The sequence below is a fragment of the Leptopilina heterotoma genome, unplaced genomic scaffold, assembly GCF_015476425.1.
Source record: "Leptopilina heterotoma isolate Lh14 unplaced genomic scaffold, ASM1547642v1 Lhet_224, whole genome shotgun sequence".
NCBI lineage: Eukaryota > Metazoa > Arthropoda > Insecta > Hymenoptera > Figitidae > Leptopilina > Leptopilina heterotoma.
The window spans coordinates 276,021-288,051 of NW_025110942.1; the positions used below are offsets into that span (position 1 = coordinate 276,021).

At 24.2% G+C, this 12,031-nt stretch overlaps 1 protein-coding gene across 3 annotated transcripts in view; it reads left to right on the plus strand.

Annotated features, from left to right (window-relative positions):
• The window catches only part of LOC122502260 (paired box protein Pax-6), a 78,290-nt gene that overhangs the window by 4,692 nt on the left and 61,567 nt on the right, over window positions 1-12,031 (plus strand). For all 3 annotated transcript variants that reach the window (XM_043612209.1, XM_043612211.1, XM_043612210.1), the window contains exon 2: window positions 7,401-7,680. In XM_043612209.1, coding sequence (XP_043468144.1) covers window positions 7,668-7,680 — 13 coding nt within the window. In that variant the 5' untranslated portion in view covers window positions 7,401-7,667. The remainder of the gene's footprint in view (window positions 1-7,400; window positions 7,681-12,031) is intronic.

Below are 12,031 nucleotides of genomic sequence, written 5' to 3' on the forward strand. Positions count from 1 at the left end.
TTTCTTGGAAAAGAGAATATTGACGATTTATATTTATAAATAACAATAATTATTGTATTTCAATAAGATGATAATATCAATATTTTATTAAAATAATAAAGTCATTGCCGGACGGATCAGTTAAAATTAAAATAATTTTCTTTTCCTATTAAAATTAAAATTTAATTGAAAATAAATCATTTTTTTCAAGTTTTTTTATAACAATTTTTGAAAATTAACTTTTTCAATAACTTTAATTGATAAAATTTTGGAAATAATTAAATTTTCCAAAAATTTTATAATGAATAATCTTCAAGTGTAAATTCAATAAAAATGAAAATTAATGAAAATTAGGTTATAAGAATAATATTAAAATAGTTTTTTAAAAAGTAATTAATTCTTTGAATTTTATTCTAAATTTTTAAAATACAATTATTTTTAATATTTTCAATATTTACGAAATAATTCAAATACATACAGAAAATAATAACAGGAAAATTTTGTTGAATTTTTTTGAACATTTTGCAGAAAATAAATATATATTCAAAATTTTTAATTTAAAATTCTTCAAAACCTTATTTTTTTTAAAAATTATATACGAAATTTTTTTCATAATTATACAATTATTTTTGCAAAAATTACATAACAATATTTTTAAAAAACTAATTAGAATTGTTTTATCATAATTTTTTAAAATTTATTTACCTTCGAAAAAAGGAAATTAAAATTTTTTAATATTTACTATATTTTATAATTTTTGAGAAATCACATTTATAATTAAAATTCTTCGACAAATTTGATTATTTTTTTATATTTTTTAAAAACTCAATTATTTTTAAAAAATTCTATCAAATTTCAATTACATTTTTCAAAGATTAAAATCAAAGATTAAATATTTAAATTATTTTTTGAAAGATTTTACAATATTTTGGATACATTTTTTAATTGTATATTCAATTGTAAAATTATTTTTCTTTTAAAAAATAATTTGAAAATATTTTTAAAAAGTTAATTTTACGAATTTCTGTATTAAAATTTTTGAAAATATTCTACCTTTAATATTTTTAAAAATAAAAATGAACGATTTCAATTATTATTTTTTGAAAAAAAGATTTTTAATAAAATTCTTGTTAAGAATTAAATTATTTCAAATAATTTTAATAAAATTCTTTCGAGGAATTAAAAATTTGATTCTTTTTATAAATAATATTTTTTGCGAGAATTCAATTTTAATATCTAGAATTTTAATTAAATTTTGCTGAAAGAATTCAATTATTTAAAAAAATTTTTGATAAAATTCTTCAAATGACTTTAATTATTATTGTCAAATTTTAAGAAAAAACTTTGCAAGAAAGTTTCAGTGGATTAATTTTAAAATTCAAAACATTGAAAAAGAAAATTTATTAAAAAAGTTTAGAATTAAAAACTAACTTCTGCGAACAGATTCAAATACAAAAATATTAATTTATTTAAAATTTTTTGAGAACTTTAATTTCATTTATCATAGTTTAGAAAAAATTATAACCAAAATCTGAGGGAATTTTTTTTTTTGACTAGTTTAAAGATTTCTGAAGGTAAACAAGAAAAGTTTGAAGATTTGTCGTTTTAATCATCTCTGCGGCAGCGAATAACAATATTAATTTTATTATACACGGTTAGAATAAATAATATTGTCCGCTTCGGGGAATAAAAAAATTAAATATTTTATTATGCACGGTTAGAATAAATATTTAATATTGTTATTCAATAATGAAAAAAAAAATGAAGGTAATAATAATGACGCTAATATATAGTAATTATAGTGATAATAATAGAAATTATTATTTTACTACTCGTGAAAACTGTGCTAATAGAATCGTTATTCATAGAGCAGTTAATGAGGACCCATATAGTTAATAGTGTAAAAGTGTGAAAATTGAGGTCCAACAATATGAATGAATATAATTTAAGTGTCTTTGAAAACAGTGCGGCATTGTAAAGAAAATAACAAACATTTTGTTCCTCTCTCGCCGCAATATAATAATTATCGAAATCAAACATCTGGATCTTTAATCCCTTAGAAAAGTTATGAATTACAACAAGTGCCTGCTTTAGCTAATGACAGTTTACATTAAGGAGGCAAAATAATAAGTATATACCTGAAAATCATTTAGTTTTGAAAATAGGTATAAGTCCAATATACATTTAGTTGGATTTGTGTGTGACATTGCGATTAATGCGATAAATGTTGTTAGCATAACAAGGTTTTGAAAAGCCACTGCGCGGGATAATTCGTGCAAATCGGATATAACTCTCAGGTTTTTGAGTCGAGAGAGAGAGAGAGAGAGAGAGAGAGACTTATAGAAACCAAAGTAGATTACAAGTTTGCCTTTTGTCGATATTGGTCACGCCTTTTAGTAACCCTACTAAAAGCCCTCATATACTAATAATGGAGAAAGAGATCTTTTAGAAAAAAAAATATTTTATATATTATAACGAAAAATTCTCTCTTTCGTTTCTAGTCCGACGGATTGAGGGCAGACTATTGTTTCCAGCAGTTTTTGATTTTTTTTTGAAAAAGAAGAAAAAAGGAAAAATAAAATTTACAAAACGGAATGAAATTAATTTTGCTAAAAATATTTACTTAATAAATAAAGATTTTTAATGAATTTTACTAAAAAAAACTTAAAAATAGTCGAAGGAAATTTTCGTCACAATCATTCATTTTTAAAAGGTACCCTAGAAATTTTTAAATTAGTTTTCTTTAAAAAATAATATTTTTTTTTTTATATTTGAACTTCCCTTTAATTTTTTCTGTGAATTTTAATTATTTCAAAAAAATTTCAATCAAAAAGAAAATAAAAAATATTTAAAAATTCTTTCATCATCTTAATATTTAAAACTTCTTGTTGTTTAAATATATAGAAATTGAAACAGTGCTTGACGAAAAAAAAACACAAAACGAAATTTTTCGTTATTAAAAAATTTATATTAATATATTTGAAAAGAGTAAAAATGTTGAAAGTAAAATAAAATTTTATGCAGTGAAAAAAATTGCTTTAGCTTTAAAATAAAGAAAACTGAAACAAACCGCATTTTTTAATCTACTAAAATAGTAAACGGAATTATTAAAAAAAAAAATTTCAATTCAAAGTAAAAAGGAAAAAAATATATAAAAAGACAAAATTTTTGTTTGTTCAATCCTGAATTAACAGAAACTTTTCTCGTTAAGTTAAAACAAAATAAATTTTTTTTCCTTTTTTCTTTCATTCCAAAATAAAAATTTATTTTTTTCAAGACAGGAAACACGATGAATAAAAGGAAACAAATACAGTTTTTATACTATTTTTTTTTCTATATTTCAATATTTTAACGTTTATTCTTTACAAGAAGGAGGAAAAAATGTGAATGCTGAAGCAAAAGACCATTTTTTGTTCACAATATAAAAATACAATGTGGAAAAAAAAGGAAACTTTTAGAACCAGTTTCAATTTTTTTTTGAAAGCAAAATTCTATATAGTGATGTAAAAGGTAAAATGTTATATGAAAATGTAAAATGTTATATGTAATATGAGATAGAAAAAAATAATTTTTTTTTTATAAAAACATTTTACTATTTTTTATGAAGAGAAGCTATTTTTTTTAAAGTTGAAACAAAAACCATTTTCAAATATTTCGATTGTGAAAATTTTTTATTTTTTTCAAGCCACATGCTTGAAGCTAATGAAATTTAAAAATTTTTTTAAAAATAGTTTCATACTTATGACTTTTTGGATTTGATTTTTTTATCCTGATCAAAAAAACCAAACTAAAAAATGTAGGTAATGTAGATAGAAAATACATAAAGAAGTAAATAAATAGATAGATTTAAAAAAAAAAAATTTCGAAGATTTATAAATTTTAAATAATAATAAATAACAGTAAATAATGGATGCATTATAGTATATTAGTTATTAGTCCGAGTCGATTTTTTAAAATAAATTTTTAGTTTACATTCAGTCTGAAGAAAACTGTTCTGTATTAAATTCAAAAACCGCCAGGGACCCAGGGTTGGAAAGTTAAAATACCCGTCACTCCATAACTCTGGTGGTCGAGTATCGCAACAAAATGAAGGCGCGCTGATTCAAAATTTTTAAATTCACAATCATAGAAAATACTTATTTTTTCACTTATAAAATAAAATAAAATAAAATAAAATAATTTTCAAGTTAAAATTTGTAATGACACCTAAAATTACAACAAAAAATATAGTCGAAACTTTTTTCTGATATAAAATAATATAAGTAAATGATAAAATAAATATAAAAAAAAAATATAAAATGAGATGCTTAAACATCGAGATATAAAAAAATAAATACAAAGAAAATGGTATATAATGAAAAAAAAATAAAAAAGGGGGGTTGTTAATGAACAAAAGTATCTTTACATCAGATTAATCCGTAATCCTCTGCTTCCATATTTATATAACTGATAAATTGACAAATTAAATTATTTTGTTTAATTATTATAAATATATGATTCAACTAGAAAATAAAAATCTCTCATATGCGCACAAAGTGCACGAAATTCATTGAATTATTAATGTGCTTAATTATAAAGCGTAAAATATGTGATGGTACTGTGTGTGGGTGTCTCCTCTTCATCTCACTCATTTATAAATTCTATGTGATGTATAATATGCAGTTTTAACTTGTTTTCAAACAATGCTGCTGGTAGGCAAAATGATAAAATTGAAATAGCGTCAATATCGAAGAAGATCGCGTATATACAAAATGACAATCTCGTTTTGTTTATTAAAAATGTAAATCACTATATATCACTGTATTGCTAAAACCAGTTAATATGTCGTTAAAATCTATTCAAAGTATATTATGAAATTAATAAAACAATTCTCGGCGCCCTAAATTATAATATGCCCGCAACTCCAATAATGAGTTGTCATTACTGTTTGCTAATTATTTTTAAAACGGAAGTATTTATACCGCCAGGACTTAAAAAAAAATGAAAATGAAAAAAAAAAATTAAATTAAAATGGCGGATCTAATATGGCTGACGAATTTTTTAAAAATTTATCAGATTTACTTGAAATTTGTTACACTTGGGGGTTATAATTATAATTTATTATATTGTGGTCGAATTTTTTTTCGAATTTTCAATTATTTATAATAGTAAATTCCTATACTTTAAAAGGATTTTTAAAAAAATGTTAAAAACAATAATTTTATCAAACTGATTGTTATGGAATGACAATGTATAATTACATATTTTTTTTATTATATTATTTACTTTTGCATTATCACAAATAACATATATGAAATAGTTTGTCTACACATGCGGACTTTGATATCTCCTGCGCATTATACACATCGAAACTAATAATTTCATTTTACATAATTTGAATTTCTTCAACCGGAAACCGTTAAACTCGAGCCAAAAAGATAATGCTTATGCGTTTAATGTCAATAGTTATTATATATGTATATAAACAACATGGGAGAAGAAAACATGAATTTGTACTTATAAATATATAAAATGGAAGAAAATTGAAAGCCAATTTTTTTTTTAATATATTTACTATCTTGTTTTTCATATGTTGATAAAATATTTAAATTCTATGTAAACTATGCAAGTGAACTTATTATCATGACTGTACAATGTGATTTTAAATTTATTATTTTTTATTAGGAAGTAAAAAATAATTTAAAAAAAAAATAGTATTAAAATTATTTTTTTATTTTTTATTATTATTTTGGTTTTAAAAATAAAATAAAGGGTCTTTTTTTTTTAAAATAATACCCTTTTAAAATAAAAAGGTCTCGACGTTGACAATCAATTTAATATTTTCCTCTTCTATAAATAAATATTTTTCGGATTGAAAAATCAAATTTGAATTTAAACATACAAATTTTATAAAACAAATAACTTATTTTTAAAACGAAAAAAGAAACTATTTTTGACAATCGAACCGGAAAAATTGTCAAAAATAAAATCCGCGGTTTTATATAGAAAAGCAAACATTCAAAAGGTTATGAAAGAAACTTTGAAGTTTATGTTTCAGCTTCTATTCACAGCTATCAAAATACTCGTTCAATGTTTAAAATTTCTTTTTGAGTAAATAGAAAGATTTATAAGAAAAAAAATAGTATATACAGAAAAAGTGCGTTGGGAAAGAAAATAATGATATGCAGGAGTCATGAAGCAATTAAAATCAAATGAACATGTTTATATCTGATGTATAGGGGAAAGGTACCTTTTTGAAATAAAGATTTCACACTTCTTTTCCCCTTTAAAAATTAATTATAAAAGTGTAATTATTGCCTTTGAGGTTATTAAGTGTGTTTCAATCCTCTGCCTACGCGTTGACTTACGTCCCCACTCTAGCGCTCTTCCCCCTCCCTTTTATTCGTCGACTTGAAAAGTCACTAGAAAAAAATTTATCTAAATTGAGGAGAAGAAGAAAATTTTCCGAGAAAAGTGTGTTAACTATTTTTAAATATAAGTTCAAATAAAATTAATATAATAATATAATAATAATTATAAATAATAATTAAAATAATAATTATAAATAATAATTATAAACAATAATTATAAATAATAATTATAATATGCAATATTATAATATTGCAAACGTTAAATAATTATATTAAAATATCTGCGTATAATTATAACAAAAAAAAAAGTTTATAGCAACTTTTTAATAGAAAATGAGGAAAAAGTTTTTTTAGATTATAATAATTTTTAAAAGTTTTCGACAAATATTTGACAAAAAAAAAAAAAAAAAAAAGAACCGAAATTTTCAATTTACATTTTGTGCAATGTAAGACTTTGTAAAGTAAAATTCTCTATCACATTGAACTGCAAATTTTCCCGTTAGCGTTAAGTCAACCGGGCAACGTTCTAGAGATAGAATAGCCCCAAATCGTTCGATCACGAAGATGGATGATCGACAAATTGATAACGTCCCTTTCGTCCTTAATCTCCAAAGCTTTAAAAAATATTTATGTTCTACTACCCAGATATAAACAAAAAGCGAGAGAAAAAAGCAGTTTACATCTTAGGATTATTTATAAATTTAAAAAATAATCGAAAAGGACAATATAAAAGTAATTAAACTTTTTTTAGAATTTTAAAAAAATGTTCTTATTATTATTAATATTGTTATTATTATTATTAATATTATTGTTATTAGCATTATTATTTTTAAATTAAAAATATTTCTTTTCAAGAAACGTTAAACTAACGTTAGGCTAACATTAAACTAACATTAAACTAACGTTAGGCTAACATTAATCTAACACAATAAATCACAATAAATAATTTTATCACTTTTTGCCGCAGAGCGTCTAAAAATATTATTATAAAAAAAAAAATTTCTAAAACTAAAAAAAAAAAGTTTATATTCAAATACTCATGGGGAAAAATAAATATTTTTTATTTTACAGCACTGTGTTAGCGTGGCCGGAGGTGGCGGCGCCGGCGGTGGTGGTGGCGGCGTTAGCAGCGGCCGCCTGAGTCTTCACCTACGTCCGTGCGGTGGCAGCGGCGGCGGCGTCGTCGGTGGCGATTCGACCGTTTCGGATTACCCGCCAAGCGCTGCGGCAGTGCGGAATCGAGAGGCGGCGGCGGCGGCGCTGCACGCGGCAAGGACACTGTTGGGCGCGGGGGTGGCCAACCCTTGCTCGCCCACCCCCGAGCCGCCCTTCTGGAAAATGCCTCACAAAGGTTTGTATATATACATAAAAAAAAACGTTACAAAAAAAAAAATAATAATAAAATAAAATCATAATAATACTCCTTTTTTATGGCAAAAAAAAAAACCGAATTATCGATCCACACCTAACCTAAAAATAGTTTCAAGCAAAAATCTCGTCAATCCTGTATAGTTGCTTAAATATACGTTATACTCTGTACAGGTCATGATTTTTATGTTCCTGACCCCCAAAATATTCGAAAATGACAAAAAATACCGAATTCAATAAAATTTTTTATTTTACAAAATCAAAAAATTATTTTTAAAAAATTATTTTTTCATTTTGTAAAATAAAAAATTTTATTGAATTTGGGACATTTTCGGATATTTAGCGGGTCCGGGACATTTTAAAATAATAAATAAATATTCAAGAATGGGATCGTCTATATATGCTAAATGAGGGAGGAAAGGAGAATTTAAGGTATTCTTTATAAGCAAAAAAAAATTATGAGGGGGAAGGGAGGGGTCAAAATTGAATTTAGATAATAAGGGAAATGTTAAAGGAATCAAAGAGGACAAATTTTTAGCGTCACCCTGACATTTTGATGGTAAAATAAGTCATCTAGTACCGTCTTTATTAAGGAATTGTGATTCTTCGGTTGTATACGCAGAATTTTAAGAATTAAGGGGATTTTTTTTTTGTAGAATAAAAATGATGCGTGTTCCTGAAGGTAGAATGTCGGAGAACAAAAAGAATCCCGAGCAAAGAGTAAGGCGGTAGTAAGTAGATAAATAGATACTCTATATGAGTTTACAGTGGGGCTTGTGGTTACCCCAAGTTGGCCCGTAACCCTAGTCGCTTTTGCTTGGCTTCTGTCGGGCCAACAGCCCCTTAAAGCTTCGTAACCCAAGGGTTGCACTTTATCACCTCAATTCAAAAACTCCCGACAACGATGAATTTATATTTAAGCCAAATTCATATTTTTCTATATCCAAACTTTCGCAATTTGACAATAAAAAAAAAATTTATTTGCATAACTTTAACAAAAACCGTCATCAAGAAATTAAATAAATAAAATAAATGTCGATTAGAAACAATTCAGTTACTATTTTAATATTTTCTGATCCACTATTTCAATAGGTTTAAAATTCAGTCGCCATATTGGATCCGCCATTTTGAATTTTGCAATTCAGATACAATATAACGATTTTTTTTTAATGACAAATAAAAAATGCAAAGTTTAATTAATCATCTTCCCTAAATCGTCACAAATCGAATATTTAGCACCAACGCGGAAATCAGGGAAAATTTTTGAAAGTACTGGAAAAAATTGAATTTTGGAGAAGTTATATACAAATAATTGCAGAAATTCAATTATTTTCAAAATTAATAAAATTCTTCGCAGAAATTCAATTATGTTCAAAAATTTTTTTAAAATTCTCGTCAAAATTCAATTATTTTTAAAAATAATAAAATTCTTCACCGAATTTCAATTATTTTTAACAAATTTTAATAAAATTCTCAGCAAAATTTCAATTATTTTCCAAAAAAATTTTCCTCAATTCAATGATTTTCAATATCTACTATTTTAATAAAATTTTTCAAAAGAATTCAATTATTTAAGAAAAGAATGCTGATAAAATTTTAAGCAAACATTAAATTATTTTTATAAATAATAAAAGTTTCACAGCAATTCAACTATTTACAATTTTTTTTTATAAATTTCTTCGCAATAATTCAATTGTTTTTATAAATAATAACATTTTTTTTTTACAAAAATTCAATTTTTTTCATGAATAACAAAACTCAAAGAATTTCAATGATTTTTAATACAATTTTAATCGAATTCCTTAAAAAAAATTTATTAAAATTCGTAAAAAAAAAAAATTTTTTTTTTTTTTAATAAAAATTTCAATTGTTTAGAAACTTGTTGATAAAATTCTTTATGAGAATTCAATTTTGAAAACATTCAATTATTCAATCATTTTTTCATTTTTGTATTTAAATAATTGAATTCTAGTAGAATTTTCTAATAAAAATTGATTTTCATTTCATAAAAATGAATTTCAGTTAAAATTTTAGATAATAATTAAATATTAAAAGCATTGTAGCATTTATAAAAATAATTGAAATTTGAATTCTTTCATAGAATTTTAATAAAAATTTAATAAAATTTATGAAAATATTTACATTTTTTGAAGAATTTACTTAAAATATTGTATTAAAAATAATTAAAATTATGTGAAGAATTTTATTAATTTATTAAAGTAATTGGATTCTTGCTTAGAATTTTATTAAATTTTTTTTAAATAATTGAAATAATGTAAAGAATCTTATCATTTATGAAAATAATTGAATTCCTGTAACGAATTTTTTTTTTTTTTTTTTTTAATAATTAAATTCTTTTGAGAAATTTTATAAAAATAGTATATACATAGATTTTGAAAATATTTTGATTTCAAAAAAAATTTTATTATATTCGTGAAATGTAATTATATTCAAGCAAAAAATTTAAGAAAATAATTTCATTTTTCTAGGATTTTATTTTAAATTGTATTAAAAATAATTGAAATCCTCAGAAAAATTTTATAATTTATGAAAATAATGTAATTCTTACAACGAATTTTGTAAATTTTTTTTTCTTAAATAATTGAATTCATGGGAAACATTTTATTATTTGTAAAAATAATTGAAATCCTTAGAAAAATTTTATAATTTATGAAAATAATGTAATTCTTACAACGAATTTTGTCAATTTTTTCTTAAAGAAAAATAAAATTAATAAAATTTTATTATTTGTAAAAATAATTGAATTCTGCAATGAATTTTATTACATTTTTTTAAAAATAATTTAATTCTTTTTGAGAACTTTTATTAAAATAGTAAATTTTGAAAATTCTTGAATTTCAGTGAAGAAATTTATTATTTATAAAAATAATTGAATTCTTGCAACGAACTTTATTATAATTTTTGTAAATAATTGAATTAGTTGAAAAATATTATGGACATTTAAATTTTTATAAAACATGAAGATAACAATTACTCCGAGTCGTAGACTCGGAGTGATTGTTATCTTCATGTTTTATAATAATATATTCTTATATATGTTGTTGAATTTTAAAAATGTTTCGAAGAATTCCAAGTCCTGTGGAAAAATAATAATTAAATTCATATTTAAAAATTTAGTTATTAATGTGCTTTCGTCGTCTGCTACATTTTTCGTGAAATGCCGTTACACACTTGTCAACATTTCTTTCTATACGCCTTAAGCGCGCTAAACCCAAAAATAATTATTAGATGAAATTATAATAATGAAGTCACATCGCCACAACAAATATTTCAGTAAATTTATGGATATTTAATTAATTTTTAGCTTTTTACAAGTAGCCTTCACTTGCTTCTCCTGAAGGAAAAATGGATCAAAAAGGAGTAACAAAATTAAAGTCCCCCTAAGCACCCGAAACTATTCAATGAATTTTATGTGGAATTTCATCGTATCTACATTAAACTTCCCTTTTGAAAGTTTAGGAAACTTTTTGCCGTCAATTTGTCACGGAGACTCTCAGTGGCACACTCTCGATAATCCGGCACCCTCGACATTTATTACCCCCTTGATTCTCTCCTGCAGGTAATCCCCCCTCTCTCTCTCTCTCTCTCACTCTTCTGGCTCACGATTCGTTGCGCTATAACCATTAACAAATCTTTCTTTGCAGCAGAAAATAAAGAGCTCTCTTGAAACGTTTTGATTTCAGTAGTGCACATCGGTCTCGGGGGTTAGAGGAGAGATCATGCGTCCCCGATGGGAAATATTGAGGGGGAGGAGTTATAAAAAAAAAAGTGAAAGAGGAGAGGGGACTTAGCTCGTGCCAAAGCGATGCCAAAAGTATACAGCATTATCGGTTATACAATGTTCTCTTTTTCTGATTATTCGGTTATAAAAGGGGAGCTTATTTTTTTTTTCCTTCTGTAACCCATATTATATGGGTACTCTCGTGCCGCGCCCTTGGAACCCCCCTGTGGGTGCAATGTAACGCGATCCCATGGTAAGAAAGGCGCCGAGGTAACCGCGTGGTTATTATTAGTTGAAATTGCCATCAAAAGCGTTCTAATCACCCCAGCAAGTGGTCTGAAGGGTCTTTTATTATCAATTTTCTATAGATATGAATAGAAAAGTTGCGAAAAAGTAACGATCGTTTAAACGAATGATTACGCGAGGGGTATTTAGCATAATCGACATTGACGGTTAATTTATCACTAAAAAGTAGAATTTTACATAATTTTTAAAAACTTACCTATATCCTCCTTATTCTTATTTTAATCGCAAAACTTTTTTCACTTCTGATCACTTATGATATTTTATATATATTTTTTTATTGTTTTGT